The 22,553-nt window shown below is 43.3% G+C and overlaps 1 protein-coding gene across 9 annotated transcripts in view; it reads left to right on the top strand.

Moving 5' to 3' along the window:
* The window catches only part of BAHCC1 (BAH domain and coiled-coil containing 1), a 127,883-nt gene extending 105,664 nt beyond the window's left edge, over positions 1–22,219 (top strand). For all 9 annotated transcript variants that reach the window (XM_087924942.1, XM_087924945.1, XM_087924943.1 and 6 more), the window contains 14 exons: positions 6,044–6,158; positions 6,985–7,249; positions 8,551–8,742; positions 9,284–9,591; positions 9,865–9,966; positions 10,546–10,678; positions 11,055–11,169; positions 12,367–12,442; positions 14,224–14,332; positions 14,471–14,590; positions 15,498–15,671; positions 17,035–18,116; positions 19,593–19,829; positions 21,321–22,219. In XM_087924942.1, coding sequence (XP_087781068.1) covers positions 6,044–6,158; positions 6,985–7,249; positions 8,551–8,742; positions 9,284–9,591; positions 9,865–9,966; positions 10,546–10,678; positions 11,055–11,169; positions 12,367–12,442; positions 14,224–14,332; positions 14,471–14,590; positions 15,498–15,671; positions 17,035–18,116; positions 19,593–19,829; positions 21,321–21,527 — 3,235 coding nt within the window. In that variant the 3' untranslated portion in view covers positions 21,528–22,219. The remainder of the gene's footprint in view (positions 1–6,043; positions 6,159–6,984; positions 7,250–8,550; positions 8,743–9,283; positions 9,592–9,864; positions 9,967–10,545; positions 10,679–11,054; positions 11,170–12,366; positions 12,443–14,223; positions 14,333–14,470; positions 14,591–15,497; positions 15,672–17,034; positions 18,117–19,592; positions 19,830–21,320) is intronic.
* The last annotated feature ends 334 nt before the right edge of the window (positions 22,220–22,553 follow it).

Raw genomic sequence — 22,553 nt, 5'->3', positions numbered from 1 at the left:
GCTGTAGTCTCCGGTCAAATTTTCTGAAAATTTTAAAATAGGCTAAAATGTGATTGGTCAAGGACCACAGTAAAAAAGGAAAAAAAAAATCACACACCCTCTATCTAATATGGTCAATAGCTGTTCCCCTAACTTAAGTTTTCTGACAAATTATTTTCTGTACCTGGTCGTAGTTGGCTACAATTTCTAGAAGTATTTCCACATCATTTCTGATGTCCCCTCTACTTCAAGCCTTGTAGTTATGGATTTATTTTGCGTGCATTAATTGCAAGTGAGATTATGCCTGTCTGAGGAATCCTCTCCTCTGTCCTTTTCAAATGTCTCTGAGCTTTAAGCATTTGATGCCTTTTTTTAAAAATGTTCCAAAATAGGTTCTGGACAAAAGATGCCACTCCAAAAGGCAATAAAGGGAGTGCGCATTCATGCAGCCCATTTCTCTGAAAGCTCACAGAAAAGTCCCTTAATTATATAGCTCCCAAAAAAACAATTGGCATACGTATACCACTTTGAGACTTAAATCTTCACCTGAGTGGTAATCCTCTCCACTTCCTGTTTTGCTCTTTTATGTTTGCACATTTGTATGTCTGCCCTGTAAACCTGCTCGAGCAAACAGCGGTGGCATAGGATTCCTTGATCAAGTGCCAAGGCAGGGCTCCTAGCCATCATGGCATCCCTACCCTGTGTCAGGTGGAGGCTTTTGGCCTCACTGAAGCAACACATGTTTCCAGAGCAGCTGCAAGCCCAGTCCCTTGGCTTCCTTCCTATCAAGAACATTCCTGTTTCTTGAACTTCCCACGCTAGGCAGTGATATCTGCCAAACTTGCCTCCCTCCAGCCACTCCCCAGAACAGAGCTGTGGCCTTGAGCCATGGTAATTCCCCACTTTAGAGTAGGCTGGAAGTGCAAAGGCAGGGAATTTAAGCGTTATGGGTAGCCTGGACTTGCTTGCTGTTCCTAAGCCAGCTCATTTTTCTTTCCCATCCATGGCCCTTGGGGGTGCTCCGTTCCTTCCCTTTCCCCTTGCTTAACTAGGGAATTCCCTGCTTCCTTTCCAGCTAGGGCTGCCAAATTGGAATTTGGCACCAGCTCTGGGGTCAAGACTAGGCCAAAAGGTTGAGGGTACAGGGTGAAGGGCCAAGAGAGGAACGTGAATAGAGAAGCTGCTTTGGGAAGATGGGGCTTGCGCGGCTTCAAATCCTGGGCTGTATTTGCAGGGTGGAGCAAACAAGAGGCTGCTTCTTAGGAGCCTGGGTGCTAGAGTGGAGCAATTAGGGCTGAGAAGGATTGGAAATCCGAATGGGCAACCAGCCAGCCATGGCAGTTGGGACAAAGCCTTCAGAGTGCTAATTCACTTCCTGTTTACTCTGCCAGGAGGACACCTAGGAGAGCAATGCCAAAGTAATGTGAAGTCAGTCATTTAGATGTCAGAAGGTGACTCAGCCCACATAAGTCTCAAATTAATTCCTTGTAATTGTTGTCATTGGGAGCAGCTACCTCTCTCTTTGCTTCCCCTTTCTTATCTGGATTGATTGCAACTTAAGTACAATCAGCTGTTGTTTTTTCCTTTCTCTCCGTATCAAGCCACATATCCCTTCATTTGCCTTTCAACCTTCCAGATGGGATTAATCTTACTCCCATCTCATTCCATCAAGCCTGTCTGATGCGGCTACACAATGACCCTGAACAAAGAGAAAAAGTTTGGAACTAGAATCATAGGCAGGTACAGTGGAACCTCGGGCCACGACCGTAATCCGTTCCAGGGCTATCTCCAAGGCAGGGGAAAGTGTCATGGCTGTGTTTGGTTGCCACCCAAAGATGTGTTTGTGACCTGAAGCAAGACTTTTCCAAAAATTCTGGTCGTCACCTGATTTGGTCGTGGACAGAAGCGTTCACGACCCGAGGTTCTTGCACTGTACTAGTAATGAGAATGTAGAATCTTTTCACGTATGAGGAGCTTATGCAGCGGCTGCCAATAAGAACACAACTTTGAGTATGTCATGATTCAGTAAAAACACAGAAGGGCAAAATCTTACTTTTTTGTATCTTGAGTCACATACACAAACAACTCTTTGGTACTTCGAGTTGCAAAGATAGACTTCGCAGTGATTATAGGAACTGGATTTCAGGATGCTATATAGCTCTGCACTTTTCCCCACGACCAGCAAAACCCGAAAACCTATGTAAAATAACAATATCCCTGAATAAATTATACAACATATGATCATATAAACTGTTCAATTTGCATGATCTACATAGGTCACTATCTTTGGATTTTGTAGTGCAGAATTTTTCATTTCATTAATGCGCAGTGCTCCAAGGCTTTCGGTGGTCAAGATGAGATAACTTACCATTTCTCACCGTAACAATTCTCTTTGCTGCAAGTGCCTATCTTGTCCTTCTTCCCTTCAGCAACCTACTCTGCTCCTTGTTTTTCCAGAATTCTCTACAATTCTTTCCCACCACATTTTCTGTAGGGGAAAAAAAATGGATCGTATTCAGAAAAAGAAAAGGAAGTAAATAGCACAATGAGTATTCATCAATTGATGGGTTTCAGTGCTTTGGAATTAGGGGAAATTTTAACACACATTCCAACGCTGCTTCTACAATCTCGGTTCCTCTAAGCTCTAATAACCATTCATGTCCGAACCTAAACTCTCCACCCCTCTCCAACCAGCTCAGTGGAAATTCATTTCCCCCACCCTCCAAATACAGCAATCCTTCCGCTGTTGTGACTTGAGTGGTCTGAGCAAGGGCTGCCCTGCAGTCCCTGTGGCAATCTCTTTGCACGTAAAATGCGACCCAGCCCAGCTGAAAGAGGTGATTGTCCCAAAGCCCCCTCCGTAGCTAGCGGAGTAATGAGTTGCAACAAAAAGCAGCAGCCAGAAAGTTGCTGGAAGGCATGAGAAGTCCAGGAATGTCTCCTCCCTCTCATAGAGCAGCCACGGGACATGTGGGAGGGATATACAATAATTATGCCATATTCTCCTCCCCCACAGAGAAATATGTAAAGGAGAGTTTGTTCAATGCTTGGTGATCTGTTTAGCCTCTTCTAAGCAGGAGAATTTAACACTGTGTGGCTGTCCCCTTAGAAACGTCTCCGTGTGAGCCTGCATATGCCTCTTATACAGAGGACATGCTTTAGATTCTTTCTTAAAAGATTAATTAATCTACTGGTCATTCTGGTAAGGGCCTACCGTTTCAGAGCAGTGGTCTGCTTTAGTTTTGAGTCTCCACATGCCATAAGAAATCCTGGAAATCTATTAGTACTTGGGAAAGGGTTGGAATAGAGCAACATACAACCCGCTTTGCTTGATGTTGTTTTTTTAAATGCCCTCTCTAATTTTTATGTCCAATTTTCTGCAAAACAAACGGGAAAGCCGCCTCTTGTGGGGTCTTTTATCAAGCAAGGAGTAAATGTGCGCCTGTGCATACGTGTTTAGTAACGCTGGCTATTCTTATATGTGTGGGGAGAAATTTGTTCTTTCTTTTTTTTTCACGGCTATCACAAATCCATCTTCATCCAAGCTGCTTCCTGAGGAAGCAGTAAAATTCAATAGAAGCCAGATGTTTTGGCAGCGCATTCCTGCTGTGCCCTCTTGCTCCTGAGAGATGGGAGGAAGAGGGGTTGAGTTCTGTGTTTGAAAGTCAGAAGAAGTAAGAACCTTTGTGAATACCAAACCTTAAGACAGCGGCATCAAGGGAAAGGCACCAGGCCATAAAAAGTTACACCTGCCAACCCATTCCTTCATATACTGTTCCACATACAACCTTAAGGGAATACTGTTGCAGTAAGCCATATTCGCATTGTTTACAACAAAAAAACCTCTCAGTTCCTGAGGATCAAGGCCAGAGTTTGCCCTATTGTTAGCAGAGTTAAGCAACTATCACAGGCCACAAATACTGGTGGGGCCACAGCCGCTTCCTCTAAGCTCTCTGGAGGCAGGGAGCAGAACACGCCCTATCACCTGTCTTGAACTTTTAAACTGACCTGGAACTTCAGGTGTGATGGAAAATACCAGTTCAGTATGTACCACTCTAGTCTGTCTGTGCTGTCTGGCTTATCCTATTAACTTTTGCCTCAGGCAATAACTTCTCTCAGGCTGGCTCTTATCAGGCAACTTCCAAGTTTCATCTTACAGTGGCGTTGTGCAAGGCGAATATATATATATATATATGTTAACATAATTTGGGATGGTCATGTTAAAGCCAAATGGATCCTTCTGACCAAAAATATATGGGCTGCTGATGTTTTTGAAAGATTTAAGGATAAGTGAGAAGCAGCTAGAGGATGCATCCAGAAAGTAAGTGGGAGGTGAGCAGGATGCATAGATGGGCAGTTTGACCAGAAATATTATTACCTACAAAAGTGATTTTTAGGTAGCATATTTCCTCTGACAGTTTACCTAGAGCCCACCAGATTCCTTTCCCCATTCCTGACTGGCTCAGGAATTCTGGGAGTTGAAGTCCACAAGTCATAAGAGGGCCATAATTCCCCACCCGATCTAGAGAATGTCGTCATCATCACTGGAAAACTGATTGTAGGGTGCCATCCATGGTAAACTTCCTCCAAAATGTTGTCCTATGCAGTTTTCTGGTATAAAGAGAGAAAATCTAGGAGATTCAGGTCTAAGACATCCAGGAGCCATTGGGCCCAGCTACTTCTCAGTTGCCAAGAGGAGGGAAATATTAGGCCAAGTTAGTATTCATACAGTATTAGGTAATATTTATGGAAATATTTTTCATTTTTCTATAACCGTATCCTTTGATTCCAAATCTTGTAAGTATATAGTGCTCACCAAAAGCTTAATGTTTAGTGTACACTCAGAACTATCTATAGTATCGCGGGAATATATTTCTTGAGCTTTTTATACCTTGTATTTTCCCAACAACAAAAAAAATAACAATCATATAGAGTGACAATGCAAAGGAGATGTAAACAATTATTACAAAGGGTATTTGTGACTATACTTTACAATGAAGAATAGTAAAGCAGATCCATTATCCAATTCTTAAATAAGATGGAGTAGTACGCTTTCACACTTACAATAACCATAACTTCCTTCCTTCATATTATTAATTGTTTCATTATCTTCTAAAATATAACATCTTTCTTTGCTGAACTTTTAGAAAGTTTTGCTTCAAATACCTGACTTCAGGAATAAATTAATGCACATGTTTAATTGCAACTGTGTCCATTTTTACAATTAGTCCTGGGAAGGACTGTCATGTTTGATTCCTCTTTCTTCATTTAGAACTTACAATGCTCCTCACTGTGAGTTAAGCCAGTAAATGAAGAATGGAGGAGTCAAACATGGCAACATTTTCCAAGGCCTAACTGTAAATGGAAAAAAGGGCAAGTCAAACAGATGCATTTATTTATTTCTGAAGAAGAGGCATTATTTGAGCCATTTGTAAAGTCCATCAGAGTAGGAAAAAAAAATGGATTAGTTACAAAATAAAGTCATGATTTATAGCATATAGGAAGTGTTTATGCCTACTGTACTGTTATGCTGAAAACATATCATCTCACCTTTTGGGAATTTGTATTTTGTAGTCTGGATCTGCTTTATTGTTCTTCACTGTATGAACATTAGACTTTGGATGTTGACAGTCCGGGAGGTCAGTGTGTCTTTATGTGAAGTGATATCTCAGGAATGATCAGTCTATGTATAGACAAGGTGAAATATATCTAGTTGGAGGTAAAAGAGGACCATAATAATAACAATCATGGATACTGATCCCCACAACAATGAGACTCGGATCCAGAATATGTGTGAGTAAATATCTAATGTATACCCATAACATATCTATCAGATTGCTATGGTTGGCTGTAAATAGTGATCTAGCAGCCTAAAACATACAAGTTTAAATAAATGGAACTAAAAGAGATTAGGTCTTTTTACAGGTGTATGTTTGCTATATGTTTGTTGGAGGCTGTTTCTATTACAAAAAAAAAAGCTTAGATCCTGGGCTTGTATGCTTCTCAATAGCTCATCCAAAATGGATTTTCTTTCTCCAACTTGTGTAATCTTTTCCATTCATAGGTCTGTGAAAACCACCTTATCTCTACTGTGTACAGAATTGAGGGCCGAAGGGGAGCCCAAGAAGAAAAAACAGAAAATATCAGAAACAACTTACAGTGGCATCAAAAGTTCCCAGGTGAGTATACCTTAATATCTTTATCTTTCTGTCTACATTGCATTTGGAGAAGAAATAACGTGTTGCCTTTAGAAAACTAAGACAGCCGCATTCTTTCCATGGCTTTAAAATCAATGTGATACTCACATCAGCTATGAGGATTTAGGGTCCTAAGATGAACCAAGCTGGATGGGCAGATGCTCCTTTGGTAGATGTGAGAGGAATATTCACATCTTTTATATCTTACATTTTATGGCACACCTCTCCCCTGCTGTTTAGTAGGATGAGTTATGCTTATTTACCTTGCTTCAGAATTTGCATGGCTCAACTATTAAACAAATACAACTATAAAAATAACACTTGATCATAAGTTTCTCAGGAGGCTTAGGGAGCATTGGTCATTGTTTTCAAGTATTTTATTGCCCTTAAAAAAAAAGATTAACATTACTTGTTAGTATACAAAATAGAAACTAGGTGCGTGCAAATAAGACCATAAGGGTAGATATTCTTGCCAACAAAGCAATTGGTATACAGTTCAGAATCTGATTGAGACAGCATTAAACAAGATTCAGTTATAGGCAGTATCCATTTTATCCATGTTAGCCATTTAGCCAGTTAGCCATTTCTACTTTAGTGTTTTTTTGCATTAGGTGTCCATTTTTATCTGTTAGTTATAGGCAGTATCCAGTATCTTCACTATTAGTGGGAGAATCAGATAAGATTGTTCAATCCTTTCCAAGTTCCCGATTCTCATATAGATTTTCCTCCTCAGCAAGAGGGAAACAACAGGCAATAAGTATTACTGTGCCTTTTCTACCATTTTTGCTTTTCCTTTTTTTTCTTGCAGGAGAAGGTTCGTTGCAAGAAGAGCAGTTCGCAGAGCAAGTTGGCTTCCACAGTAGTACACAAGGCCTCTCACCTGAAGCAGAAAGTCAAAAGCAAAGTCTTGCCCACAAGCATTGGTCCCTTCCGACGGAAAGAGCCTATCCCTTGCACCCGTATCCAAAAGAAACTTTCTCGAACCAAGAGCTCCAAAGCAGCATCTCCCAAATACCCACAGCAGGATCTCACTCCCTTGGAGGCCAAGCCTAGCCCAGGAAATGCTGAAGCAGGTACGACTTCAGACGGAAGGTCTGTGGAGATTCTCAATCATCCGGGTCATGGTTGACTCAAAGGTGCATTTCCAAAAGGCAACTGGACTATCTTGCTTTTTCCCCTTGAAAACGTTTCACTTCTCATCCGATAAAAAGAATCTCCTTGAACTGAAGAAGCTTCTTGGGTGAAAAGCAAAGGGGGAAAAAAAAAAAAAACCCAAGAAAGTCCAGCTGCCTTTTGGAAAAGCACCTTTGGGACGTTCAGATTGAAGGGAAGGATCATTTGGCACCTGGGAAGGAAAGCTGATAATGGGGAACAAGAGAATGCTATTCACAACCCTGCAGTTGTGAGCATGTTCTGCCTATGGCTGCTAAAAGTGGACCCGGACCCTGGGACGAGTGATGTTTACCTGCATAGCAAAAGGGGGATTAGTGTCCAATGGATATTTTCTGAGCTCCAGGCCAGCTAACAGGCCTCCCAGGTATTCATCTCTCCACCGTGCCACGGAGGAAGTGCAAGTACAATTAGCTTCTCCCAGGCCCGTTCCCAGGCGAATCCACCCTTCTACAAAGCTCTTATCTTCAGCTCTGGTGAGGAGCTTGCCACATAGTATATTTCCTGCTGGCAAGCAGAGGAAGCTCTGAAATTTAAAAATAGCTGCACATGATGTCCTCTAGTGGGGCCAATGTCCGCTCTCATTTGACTGCAGGCTTATGGCTTCCCCTGAAGCTCCTGGGGCATCTTATCAGGAAAGCAGTGCTGAGACAGAAATCCTGCTTCCACTCCCCGAAGCCGAAAGAACAAAGACTCATTGTCAAAGGGGCAAGAATCAGGATATAAAAGCCAGGATTGGAAGAGGGGGGGGAGGTTTATAGGCAGTTCAATTGGGAGGCTGACGTCGAAGGAGGGAATAGCTCGGCCAAAACATATTCAGAGTTCTTAGACTGTTGGCTGTTGCTTTTTTTTTTTTAATAACCTTTATTCTGCTATTTTTACTCATCAAACCAGTCCAACTTTACCAGATCCTTACACGCCAGGGCTTGCATCAATAACGAAAGCCAGCGAGTCCTAAGTGGGGCATTGATATGAGGGTAACACTTACCTGCAGAGATTGATTTTGGAAAGCCTCGCTCCTTTTGATAGCTCTGTGTTAAGACGTTAACCTTAGAAACAATGCACTGATGGCTTTGATGGTGAAAATAAGCAGTTTATGATATTGGAAGGATGAAACAAAGTATTAGGATCCTCCTTGTCTTGAAGTGGCCCCCTTTCCCCCCCTCTTGCCTCAATTTGTCGTGACTCTGCTCCTCATTTACAGATGACAATCACCACAGAGACTATGAAAGTGATGATGGTGGCGGCGGCGGTGATGATAACTTGACGAGTGACAACAGCTCCCCCATGCATGTCACGGTGAACCCTCCTGTCATTGGCCCTTCTCCTTCTTCGGTGGTGAAAATGGAGGCAAATCAGAAGGCAAAGAAGAAAAAGGAGAGGCAAGGCTTGCTAGGTAATGAAATGAATTGAAATAAAGCTCTTTTTTGGGGGGTGAATTGCTGAGTCTATCCATGCTAATGAAGGGGGAGGGGCAATGAAGCCTTGTGAACGTCATGAAGAAATGGCTGAAATTATACCCAGCCCTTCCACCTACTCTCATGTAATTTTGTTTGATTTACACTTGAGCGTGGATGTAGTAAGATGGCAGTGAAAGGTCTTCCTGGAATCAACTGTCTCTAAGTTACACTGCATCCTTCCTTTCAGTTAAAGGGGCATTTGGGGTCTATAAAAGCCAGATTCTGCTATTATATTGCTGAGTCACGATTTGTAAAAAAAAATAAAACAAAAATGATAGCATTGGTTGATCTCACAAATTGCTAATTGATAAGACTCTACTCAAAATCGGTCTAATGATGTCAACACTTGCCTGAAGTGCAGTCCGCGTAAGCAAAATGAAACGCTGGCTTGTCCACTGAGGCATTTTTTTTTTCCTGTTCCGCTTTGCCTGTGGTTTTTTTTTTCTTTTCATTGCTATAATCTCTGGATCTACCTAGGGCCCTGTCGAATCCCCAGTCCTGAAGGCCAAGTGAAAATTAAGAGGCGGCCTGTGAAGCCAGGCTTAGGGAGGTTGGAAAAGGTGCCAGTATGCCGAGCGGGATCTTGTGAGACTTCTAGCAAGAAAAAACTAAAGAGTAAGACCAAGGAGTTTCACTGTGGACCCGGAACATCAAGCACCGCTGAGGGGCTCTTCTCCAGCAGCCAGGCCCGCTCATTTGCAAATCGAGACGATGCAGGAAAACTCAGCAGTGAACGTCTCAAGAAAGCCACACGCAAGAGCAAAGTACTGCAGTCGGCCCTCAGAGTAAGCTGGGGCAGAAAAAGGGGGCTGGATATGGTCCATAATGGAGAAAGGATTGTGATGATCTGTTCTGGGAGTCAAGGGGGTTACACAGGGCAACAGCAACACAGCTGTCTTTTGGCTGAACTTAACTGATATCATAAAGGGCCAATTAAGAAAAAGAAAAGGGTCTTTTTTTTGCAGTTATAACTGTCAACGTAGCTGCACTGTAATATGATAACTATTCGTCCGCTGCATGTTGTGTTTGATTACTTTATCCTTATTTTCTTTGGGCAGAGAAAAAATGGAGCACTGACCCTCTCGCCTCGCAATGCCAAGGCCATCCTCAGCAAGGGCAAGAAACTGTCTAAGGTTAAGAACAAGGTGGTCAGCAAGCAGGTAGGAAATGTGAAATACCTGCTGTAGTGCAGGTCTTGGATAGGTCAGATACAGCTGACCTTTTATTACCCACAATAAAGGAGGCAAAAAAGATGGTCTCTCTCTTCCTCAGGGCATTTTTCAGGCACCATTGTGTATTGGCACTGATGCAAACCATTTAAAAGAACTGAAAAGTAGTATCAAGATAGTCTGTAAAATGTTAGCAATTTCATCCCTGAAATCTCATGAGATTTCCATTCTCTTATCTGAAAACTTCTATCAATGGGTTACTGTGTGGTGCGTGGGTGCGTAAAATAATAGCCCACTTGTAGAAGTTTTCAGATTAGAATACGCATGTGGACGGGGCTCTGCAGACTCTATGTGGAAGTGTCACTGGCACAGCATCCTGCCCCTTTTATTCCAAGCGAAGCCAAGCCCTTCAGTCAAAGGGCCAGAGTGATGCTATGGGCTAAGAATGAACGGAGGCTAGGAGAGACTTTCGTTTAATCCATTCCTGGCCTCTGCCAGTTTAACGTTAGCCTTGTGCATAAGAGGCATGCCTTTGTAAAACAAGGAAATCTATTTTGCTTTTCTGTGCAGTGCAAAGGCCGGGCAGTCAGTCGACTGATGGAGAGTTTTGCCATTGAGGATCATTTTGAGTTTGATGACAATAGCAGCTTCTCTGAAGAGGAGGAGATGCCCCCCACTGGTACAGAGGAAGATATGATCTCTGGTAAGTCTCCGCACATACCATGACCAAAGAGTACTCTCGGGTGAAGCAGTTAACAAGGCCTAGTATAGGCTAGGTGAAAGAACTACTATTAGCCATTTAATGGAGTAGTCGAGAACAAAAATAAACAAGGATAATGATCAGAAGAAGCATTAGAGCTGGAATATAGTGGGAATGTATAGCTCCTACAGTGAACTCTGAAGGCAAGGTAGCTCAGAAAATGGAAGTGGGGTTGTGCAGATCAAAGCTGGACGGTGCAGCGTGTGCCATACTTCAGGCTTTAATTCTTCAAGCTTTGATCTCTGCCTGAAGTTTTCCAATATAAAAAAAATGAGGAAGAGAATTAACCGTGGATTCATGCTTTGTCTTATGGTTGCAGCCCAGTCTTGTACCATCCTCAAAGAAGATCTTCAGGATGGACTGCGTGTGCTTATCCCCAAAGAGGACAGTCTGCTCTACGCTGGCAGTGTGAAGAGTCTGCAGCCACCTGACATGTAAGGAGCTGATTCCTAAGCATAAATATGGACAAAGGATACCATAGTGAGATTTTTCAAGATCAGTAGGCTCCATTGCTGTTGATACTGTATAATGCATCCATTAATTAGAATTGTAAGCATTTCCTTTTTTTGCATTCCAGGACCTTATCGCTTATTATCCCACATTTCTATAATGCTTATAGACAATTGCAGTAACTGATTACAAGAAACCCAGATACTTCTTATGATAATTAACACAGAGGCAACTGCAGTAATCATTCTGGTTCCTCATCTGCCAATAGAGTTAATTGGTGATCTCTGTCCTCTCCCAAATCAAATCCTGTGCCTTCTTCCTCCTCTTTCCATTAATCAGAATGAAAAATACATTTGTTCAAGATCCCATCTGGTTCCAAGGACTGAGTCTGGAAAGACTTTCATCCTGATTCCTCTTCCTTTTGGCTTTCTTATATGATCTTGGGCAAACTGTTGCCTTTGTTCATAAAAAAAGAAACTGTAGTATACATGGACGCCAAAGCATTTTGCTGGGTCTAAAGTAGGATTCATGGAAAGTATTCCAACACAATTCTCGGGCGGGGGGGTTTATCTGTAAGTAAATCCTACTGAATTCTGTGAAACTCAGGACAAAGAGCATGAGTAAATATATATGAAATTGTTTGTTAGCACTATTTAGTGATCTTATTCATAGGGTTGGGAAATGAGAGTTACAATTCAGCATATCTGGAGAGTAGAGTAGTGTAATATGTCTTTCTTAAATTTTAAACATTTACACAGTGGCACAGTGATTAGAGTGCAGTACTGCAGACCACTTCTGCTGACTGCCGGCTGACTGCAATTTGGCAGTTAGAATTTCACCAACCTCAAGGTTGACTCAGCCTTCCATCCTTCTGAGGTGGGTAAAATTAGGACCCAGATTGTGGGGAGTGATAGGCTGACTCTGTAAACCACTTAGAGATGACTGTAAAGCACTGTGAAGGAGTGTATTAGTCTAAGTTATTGCTACACTATGATTTGGGATCTAATAGTCAGGACCATGCACTTCCGTAATTACTGTTCTAGTTCAAAAGGGAGGACTCTTGCCAACCAAGAATTGAGCTTCTTGTTTTTAAATAACTATTGAAATTAACCAAGCTAGCTTCTTAGCTATCCCTTAAGATCATCATCTGTGTAAATGCTTGTCACTTATTTGTTCCACAGCTACAGCATTGTCATTGAGGGAGAGCGAGGGAATAGGCAGAGAATCTATTCCCAAGAGCAGCTGTTGCAGGAGGCGGTAAGTCTCAGGAGATCAGAGCCTGTGATTAATCAGGCTGGCTGCGGGCATGAGCAGGGGGAGAGAAGCTGGACTCTCAAGAGTAATACCTCTAGGACTTACCTGAGGGATAAGGAGCAGGGAGTGTGGCTTTTTTTTGTGTGTGTGTGCAAATGTGCCTAGATTTGCTACACTAAATATCTCTAGTGAGCTTGCTCATTAAATGACCCTAACTGGGACCAGAATTTTGAGGACCAGAAGGGGGGTCATTAAGTGAAACATCATGTGACTATGCTGCTTAGTAGCAGCAGCTCTTGTTATGACTGTTAGGCAAAGACTTCACACTTCTGCCTTGCATGAAGGGCCAGCTTCACCCTCTGCCTTCTCCCTGGTTTGGCCCAGAGAGTTCCCTTCGGCAGACAAGGGCCCACCACCCGGCTGTGGCCGCCTCCAACTCTCCCCCCCCCGCACACCTGTCTATCTACCCCACCCCCCATCTCTGCTCTTTTGGCTATCCTCCACCAATGCCACCTGCCCTATCTGATTTCGGCCAAGGCTGCTGATGGCCTTTTGCAATGCTTCACAGAGATATCAGAGAGGGTTGATTGTATCTCCTCAAAAGATATAGAAGATGGTAAAGTAGATCGAGGATAGCAGGGAGAATCGGGGTAAGCAGTGGGGTGCACGGTGACCAAAAGGGCAGAAATGTGGAGAGATAGATGTAGGGTAAGAGGAGTTGAAGGATCACTACCTTTTGTTCAGTGCACTGTAATTTCAAATGGTGACTAAACAAATGATCATTAAGTGAAGACTACCTGTAATAAGAGAACTGGGATGGTCATGCCTTCTGGGTAGTAGGGATTTGGGTAGGTTGAAAAAAAATGAGAAGAATACAACTGTATGATGTACATTCAGATGAATCAAGTTGGTCCAATTGACCTGTCTTCTAGAAACGATCCTCCACAGCTGGTGGGGGCAATCATGGGGCCTAGGTGATTTTGTAGTCATGTCCAATATCTTGAATGTCTGTGGAGATTCTTAATTATCCAGGTTATGGTTGTCCCAGAGATGCTCTTCCAAAAGGCAAGTGGACTTTCTTGGTTGTTGTTGTTTTTTTCCTTTGAAAATGTTTTTGCTTCTCAGAACTGAAGAAACTTCTTCGATGAGAAGCAAAACATTTTCAAAGAAAAAAAAAAAAACAAGAAAGTCCAGTTGTCTTTTGAAAGAGCACCTCTGGGACATCCAGAGTTTCTGGGGAATAGGACATTTATGCACACTTCTGTGTATTCGCTTGTGAATCATACTGCGCATATAGAGAGAAGCAGGCCTCTCATTTCCCAGGTGCATCCTTTGCGAAGACAATCCGATATAGTCAAATGCCAAGAAGTTCTGCACAGAGCACATCAACCCATTGTATAAAATAAAACATAAATACTAAGACCACAAGCTTGCTTGTAAATACTCTTAATTAATATTTATCCCAATGAAATATCTGGAAAACGTAGAGTTTGAAGAACAAGAAGCCTTCTTGCTAGAAAAATAGGATGCACTCAATGATATCTTGGGAAAAGGCAAAAGTGAAAGTAGTTGTTTGATGATCATGAGAGAAGAGCAGGTGCCAAAGGAAGGCAAAAAATCACTGCAATCTGTAATTTTCCTTGGTTGAGCTAAAGCTAAATTGTCACCATAACTGCATGATGAAACAAAATAAACTAAGCTTGGTACTGGATAATCTCTTTCAGTGTCTTTAAGAACGTGGTGATCTACTCTATATGCCAATCGTGCCCTTTGTTTTTCTTCAGGTTCTAGATGTACAGCCACAGTCAAGTCGCAGCCTTCCACCTGGCACACGAATCTGTGCTTATTGGAGCCAGAAGTCTCGCTGCCTTTATCCAGGCAATGTCATTCGAGGTGAGCAAGCTGGTAAATAATGATCTCATAATGGGGAATAAGTGGAAGTATGCTGTAGGTAACCAAATCAATGGGTCAGATCATCTTCGGGGCCTACAGAGAAGCTGGCCTGGAAGGTAACATGGCTTCTGCCCACAGGGTCTTCAAGTGATGAAGAGGAAGATGCAGAATCAGTGTTGGTAGAATTTGATGATGGAGACACTGGCCACATTGCATTGTCTAATATCCGCATGTTGCCACCAGACTTCAAAATCCAGTGTAAGTGTGCTTGAATGGATTAATGCTTGAATTACAATTGTCATGCTTTGCTAGTCCTCACGAACCCGTCTACTAGTGATTCCATATGATAGTATTTTGCTGGGAGCCTTCAAAAATTAACTGAAATATTGCTGAATTATTCTAAGAGCCATTCTATGGGCACAAAATGTGCCTGACTTTCTGTGCAGTGGGATGGGAAGGATCTTGTCTATCTCAGATGCGGAAATATCATGTGGATATCAGCAAAGTACAAGTAATCCTTGACTTACAACCACTATTGGGACCACAAAGTTTATTATTAAGCAGTCTGGATGTTAAGTGAGGGATCATGTTATCCCACCAGATTTTATGCTACATCAGAGGACCATGACTACTCACCTCCCCAGCTGGCTTCCCCATGGACTTTGCATATTAAAAGCCAGGTGAGAAGATAGCAAAAGGTGATAACGTGACCCTCTCCAGGACAATGCAATCATTATAAATGTGAACCGGTTGCCAGGTAGCCAGATTGCAATCACACAATTGCAGGGACGCTGCGATGATCATAAGCGCAAGAACTAATCAGAAGTCATCTCTTTAAGTGTCACAACAGCTTTGAACGGTCACTACGTGACCGGTTGTAAGTCAAGGACTACCTGTAGACGGCTTGGGAGCAGTTTCAAGAGCAGTGTTGGTATTTATCTGGTGCAGCAGCAGAACTCAAGTAGCAGCTTAATAACTGACAAATATAGCTATTATAGCATTAATCTTTTGTAGCCTCACAGAATATTTTGTCGTCATCTAGGCTAGAGAGAGACGCATACGCTTAAAAGTAGAAGTCAAAGGGAAGTGAAATCTTAACTGAGATGAGGCAATTGATCTTTCATCTGAATCTGCCCGTGACGCTTCTGCCTTTATCCTTCTATAGGCACAGAGCCTTCTCCTGCATTATTAGTGTCCACCTCCTGCCGTCGTAACAAAAGGTCTTCCAGTGATGTTCCCCATTCCAGTGAATCGGCACCAAGCCTTTGTGCTGAGGGATGTGAAGTCTCTGAGTCAACCAAAAGCACAAGTAAGAAGATGATCAGCAAGGAAAAGACTGGTAAGTCAGTCCCTTTTGCATTTCTTTCAAGAGTTTTATTATCCCACCTTAACCTGCCAGAAGCCCCTGAACTTAAATTCAGTTTAGAATATGATTTGCTCAAAATTATACTTGAGAATCATGGCTGGTCACAGACTGAATTTTTATATTCATTTTAAATTTGGGTAATTGTCTTTTAAATGTCTATATTCAGTTTCCGGCCTACGGAGACGACAAAAAAATACATCTCTGATTCAAAGTAAACCTTCAAAATAAATCCTCATTCATTTAAAAAGAAGAGAAGTGAAGTGAAAAATATAATGTAAAAATGAATTGCCAGGCACACTTCAACTTTCCATTATGTATGCATGTGTATAATATTCTACATTGATTAAGACAAACAAAAAAGACAGGACTACAGCCCTAAATTACAGTATTATTAAATAATCAGAATAGAACATTAGCAAAAACGTAATTTTTTAACAATGAAATAGAAAGGTCACAATAAGCTGCAGTATTATAAAATATACACACGTTGGTGGCTCTCAGGTTTAAGGTTTTATTTAGTATGCCGCAAGGACTTGATGGGCAAATGTCTAAAGAAAACATAGGCAAGGAAATGAAAGCTATAATTACAGAAGGTCTACATCACATTTAAGGGAAAATAATCAATTACAAGGAAGACAATATTTACGCCAGTCCCTGTAAATTGTTCACTAGCACCTCTATTTTTCAAATTACAACAGCCTTGAACCAACCTCCTTTGATAACTCTTCACAATCATTCCTTTGCCTTCTGATAATCGCTATGTCAGTAGCTGCTGCTCTATACATTTTCACTGATTTCAACTTGGATTCAGGGATCATGTATCAGATTTGATAACATACCAGTGTACCAGTCAGTCTTGGCTAATGGTTCATATCATTAAGAGAAAGTGAAATCCATTTAAAGTGAAGGTAATACATCCTGTGTTGGCCACAACATATCCTAGGGAGTTGTATAATCTGTAGAATTCTTGGTTTAAATAGTTACTTCACTACCTAGGTCTGTCTGTCTGTCTGTCTGTCTCTTTCTTTCTCTCTCTCTCTTTCTGTGTCACATATACGCATGCATACATGCACACTCTCTCTTTCCGGAAATGTAACATATTTTGTTTCAAAATGGAATTTGAAAGGTCAGGGACATCAAGGGCTTGACCTGGGAGAAAAAGAAGGAGATAGGATCAGACCTAAGAATTTCTGGGCTCCCCCTTCTGCAATCTGTTTCTCTAGTTCTAAACATGAAGGGAGCTGTTTAGGAAAGGCCATATGCCGATTTGAACCCGTTCCATAGCACAGGGGACAGCTTCCACCAGTACTTTTCTAACTCTGTCCTTTCCCTGCAGGTAAACCTGACATGCTGCACTCAAGTTCAAAAGCCCAGCCCGGAGACCACTTCTTGAGTCGTCGTAGCAACTCTCTGCTGAGTTGGACGACTGTGACCCAGAACAAGCGCAAGGCCTCCAGCAAGGGCACAGCCATGCGGCAAAACCTCTTCCAGCTCAATGGGGGCAGCAAAAAGCTGCGGGCCAAAGAAGTGCTCTTCCCTGTGCACAGTGTTGCTGCCCCCATATTTGGTAATGGCTTTGGCTCTGACTCTTTCAGCCGCATTGCCAACTCGTACTCTGCTTTTGGGAGCTCTGGCCTGATCCTGCCCTGTGCTCAGAAGCTTTTGCGTGCCAAGAAAGTTGAGCGGTTGGACACTGAGCTGGGCAAGGCTGGGCGCAGGAAAGTTGGTGGCGAGTATCTGGTCAAGCTGGATCATGAGGGGGTGACGTCCCCCAAAAACAAAAACTGCAAAGCCTTATTGATGAGCGACAAGGACTTTGGGTCCCTGTCTGGCCATGGCTACGTTCACCCAGCCTTGGGGATCAAAGAGAAGAAGAGCACGCTGCCTATGGGGCTGGGGTTGCGCAAATACACTGGTCAAACTGAGTACGGGCTGCACTGTGACAGCGATTGTCACAGCTCTTATTCAGACATGGACGAAGACGAGGTGGATGATCTGACAGGCAGCGTCCCCTCCCGCTTTCTGACACGGCTTTCGGTCTCCTCCTCGTCTTCTGGATCGTCCACCTCCTCCAGTTCTGGATCTGGCTCCACGTCTAGCCTCTGCTCATCCGACAACGAGGACTCTTCCTACAGCTCTGACGATGAGGACTCCACGCTCCTTGTGCAGACCTGTCTCACCCACCCAGTTCCAGCCTTGCTGGCTCAGTCTGAAGCCCTGCGCTCAAAGAGCAGCACCTTGCAGAGGTGTTTTGGTGCTGGGGCCAAGAGCAAGCTCAGGCGCAAAGAAACTCTGAGCTTCTCTAAAGCCAAAGAGTTCTCCCGCCGGCAACGGCTGCCCTCGGTGGAAAACCGGCCAAAGATCTCTGCTTTTCTGCCAGCACGCCAGCTCTGGAAATGGTCTGGGAACCCCACTCAGGTATGGAAAATGTCAGGATTCGGCCTAGTGAAGTGGCTTAAATTTGCTTTGCTTGCTAGAGAAAATGATACGGTTGAAGGTAGTTCTGGAAGGTTTTTGGCCTGAACTCTTGGGACAGAGCTAGAAGGAAATGCTTGGAAGGAAGTGATTCATGCATTTGGTTATTGATCCCAGTCACTCGGTGATTTTTGAAAGGAGGAGAGGCTAAACTTGGGAAGCTTCCTCCCAGCTTCAAACTATCTTCCTGTTGCTGATCAGAAAGGAAAGACCAATTTCCCTTTCTCTAGTTGTTGACAAAAGAACGGTGAATTCCTGTTTTCACATTGTTTTAGCTGAAATGCTCATGCCGCACTTTGCCGCAGTCTTCAGCATACTTGTTCAGAAAGATGTCCCACTAAAAATGAGCAAACTTGCTTATTCTATAAATGTTTGGGCTGTGCATTGTGCTGAGCTCATCTGCAAAAAGGCACTTGGTGCTCATATCTACATTCCTTTAAAGCAGCTGCACAATTCCCCAGAATTGCTCAGCATCCAAGATCCAAATGAGTATCTGCATGCAGCTGTTCTGTACCTCTTTTGAGCAGAAAACAACCCCAGAAGTTCTTCCTTCAGCTATAATCGCCAGTTTAATGGAAACCTTTACGGAGTTGGAGAAAACCTCTTTCAGACCATGATTTTATGGCTTTTCCTGAAGCCTTTAAAAAGGAAATCATAGTTAATAGGCACTTCCAGGCTTGTCTGTTCACTCACTGCATGCAAAAAGGAATAAAGCTATGTGCGGGAGAGCAAAGGGTCTCCCTATTTTGACATATTTAACCAAGCAGGGATTGTTCTAACAAGATCTGTGGCTTAGCAGCTGATAATCGGCAGCCTTCCCTGTTTTAAATAGGAAATTTCTAATACTGGCCACATTCTCCAAATGTGCTACCAGTGCAAGATGGTAAAGGGTTTTTATTTCCCCAACTAACAGCCTCCCCTGAATCATTTTTTTCCTCCGGAGGGGAGGCTGTTTGTTGCAGTTGTACCTGGCTGGGGCAGACGCCGTGGGCTCTCCTTCTGGCTCTTTCGGACAGCCGAAGCATGGCCATTTCCCGTGAGGTGCCAGACACGCTCTAGGAGGCTTATTCCTGGGCTGCACTCCATGTCAGTAAATCCCCTTAGGACAGCAGTACAGGATGTATAAGGCATTTGCCAACCCCATTTGTGTTTCCTTGGTTATCCTCTCTCGGGCCTCCTCAAGCAAAAGCATTGGGTGGGGGGGGAGGGTCTCCTGGTAGCAGAGCCTGGTTTTGCTATAGTTAAGCTCAATTGCTGTCTCGAGGCTCCCCTTTAGAGGGCTTTGTTTCCATGGCAACCCACAGACTCCCTCGAGGATCTCTTCCAAAGGCCTTGCAGCCAAGAGGCAGGGGGCATCCCGGGTGTCACGCGGGCCACTGCTTACCCTGCTTTCTGCATGCTCTGTCCCCTGTCCTACAGCGCCGTGGCATGAAGGGGAAAGCACGGAAGTTGTTCTACAAAGCAATTGTACGGGGCAAGGAGACTCTGCGCCTTGGCGACTGTGCGGTTTTCCTGTCAGCCGGCCGACCCCATCTGCCCTACATTGGCCGCATTGAAAGCATGTGGGAGTCCTGGGGCAGCAACATGGTGGTCAAAGTAAAATGGTTTTACCATCCCGAGGAGACGAAGCTGGGCAAGCGACATAGCGATGGCAAGGTGAGGGGGAAAAAAACCTTCAAAGGGAGCAGAGCGGGGCAAACAGGAATGTCCTCCCTGGTGCTGGATCAAAAGGCATAATGAGCTGGAGCAGAACAAATATCAGGACCTCCAGAGAGATCACTGGACGACTGGCAGTAATTAGGCTTTCTTTAATGACTACAGCAGGGTTTCCTTATAGAATCTTCCTCTTAAATGATGTGGTTGATCTATGACCATTCAAATGGACACTTCTGCTTTCATTAGCAAATCATCCCTTGATATGCTTTAGTTAGCGGAATTAGTAATTTGTCTCGGCCACAATTCCCTCCCTGCCCACTTCTTTACTTTGGTTGATTTTGTGACATATGTAAAAAGGAAGTGGCTCTTATAAGGCTAGCCCTGCCTGTGTTACAGGAGTGCAAAAAGGAGCTATAGAAGACATCTCTTTAGGGGGGATGAATCTGACATCTCTTCCCCAGTAGCAGCACGTCTAAGTTTACTGTACTACGCTTTTAGTTGCGTATATTTGAGAGTAACTCACTTTAAAGTTCAGTTGGAACTAAGTATATCGAGCTAGACCTTCAGGATTTATTGCCTTTCCCTTTGTTCCATGTTTCACATACTGCAACATTACAATTTTACAAGGGAAAAGCCAGGAGCCAGCCAGCAAACATCAGCATTCTCAGATAACATTGGTAAACTCTCCCAGCGCCACACATGCACATCGACGTACACCAAAATCAATTGGTTTTTCTGGCTTACTTGGTCAGTGCTTTCAACTGGGACATAACCAAGAAAAGATTTGGGAACTATTTTCATATCACTCTGCAAATTCTCTTATAAGGGAAATTTGCAGTGTTTGGAATTTTATAACACAAAACAAATTTGAGGAGGAAATGAGCCGAGAATATGATTGTGCGTGGAGTGGAAACAAAGGAGAAAGAGAAGTTTTCCTCTTATCATAATACTAAAAACCTGAGATTATCTTACAAATTAAAAATAGTGGCAGGTTCAGGCCTCGCCCCACACCCCACTCCAAAAGACACCCCAAAATAAGGAACCTCTGATAAGAGTCCTGCAATATTTGTTCCTTATTCCTTAGATATAGTACATGGGCAAATGATAAAAAAATACTGCTATAAGTTAGTGTGACAGACATCATTTGAGGTGAAAAAACCAAATAATGGAGACTATCACTGTCTACCAGCCATGCTAGTTTGGCAGTATGGAGACAGCTTGCTTTTGAAGACCAGTTTTGAGGGAACAAGGGCCTGAGAAGACTTTTGTTTTCATGTTCTATAGCCAAATACCAGTAGGTACCTAATTGACCACTGTGAGAATAGAAGGGTGGACCTAACAGACCTTATCCAACAAGTCTGTTATTCTACTTGTGTAGAGAATTGCCACCCGGCTGGTTAATTGCTGTCTTTGCAGAGGATTTTTGTCCCTTAAAAGTGGAAGCCAAGTTATCTCTATAGTCCTTCATACGTCTTTCTGACCTTTCTGCAGAATGCGCTGTACCAGTCGTGCCATGAGGATGAGAATGATGTCCAGACCATCTCTCACAAGTGCCAGGTGGTTGAACGTGAACATTACGAGCAGCTGACCCGGAGCAAGAAATACCAGGATCGGCAAGATCTCTACTACCTGGCAGGAAGTTACGACCCCACTACGGGACGGCTTGTGACTGCAGATGGTGTGCCTGTCCTGTGCTGAAACTGTGGGACACAACCACTGCTCTAGGGCCAGAAAATGGCTAGAGGGGAGGGCAAAGGGCCGAGGGACAGTGGAAGGGGCCAGTCTCCTTATACGGTTGGCAGTTGCATGCAAGGCCCGGAAATATGCAAGGTGCCCGGCTTTGCCATGCCGGGGTTGCAGGCTGATCCCGGCTCCCCACACGGTTCTGTACAGAGTTGAATCCAAGCCATACTTTCCCTAGTACCTCTGACTGTTTGCCGCAGGCCAAACACAAATCAGGTTACCGCTCTATTTATTTTATGTGTAAATAATGTATTTCTGATGGGAAGTTTTATGGAAAAGGAACAAACCAGACAAAAAGGCAGGTTTGGGGAGGAGGGGAGGGAGGGGGAGGGGTGGATGGGTTTGTGTTCAATGCACTGTTTTCCCTCCAGCTTAGCTGGGGGGTGCGGACGCCAGGCAAGTGTGTAAATATAAAGGGGGGGGCACTTGAACGATGTGGCAGTTGAGTCTCCAAAAGGCTGTGCTGACCTCACAGGACTGTGTACTATAGACTTGCCTCACTCTTTCTCTCCTACCATTTTTTATTATTATTATTATTGTTATTATTATTAATTATTGTTATTCTAATGATAAATATTCTGACAATGTCTGCGGATGTTAATATGCTCCTGTTAAAGAGAAGATTATATATATTATTATAAAATCAGGATCTTGCATTCTGGTCTCCATCTGGGGATGGGAAATAGATTCAGCTTGATTTATGGCCTTAGTTCCGTGATGCAGATCACGCTAGGCCTGCAGGAGAATCTCCGTTCGATCCACAGCATTTCTGACTTTGACTGGAGGATGATTCCGACTGAAAACCTGGAAAGCCACTATCATATGTCAGCAGGGCTGAGTTAGATGGACCAATGGTCTCTGACTCAGTACAAGCAAGCTTCCTATCTTCTGTGGACAGAAACCACTTGACCTGTCACATAAAACAACAATTTAATTAAAAGAATCTTTCCTGTGAAGGCCCCGCTGAGGGGTGTCTGAATG

Source organism: Pseudonaja textilis, chromosome 2, assembly GCF_049901715.1.
Source record: "Pseudonaja textilis isolate UNSWEBS1 chromosome 2, rPseTex1.2, whole genome shotgun sequence".
NCBI lineage: Eukaryota > Metazoa > Chordata > Lepidosauria > Squamata > Elapidae > Pseudonaja > Pseudonaja textilis.
Note: the sequence above shows the minus strand (reverse complement) of the source record. Positions and strands in the feature narration are given on the sequence as shown.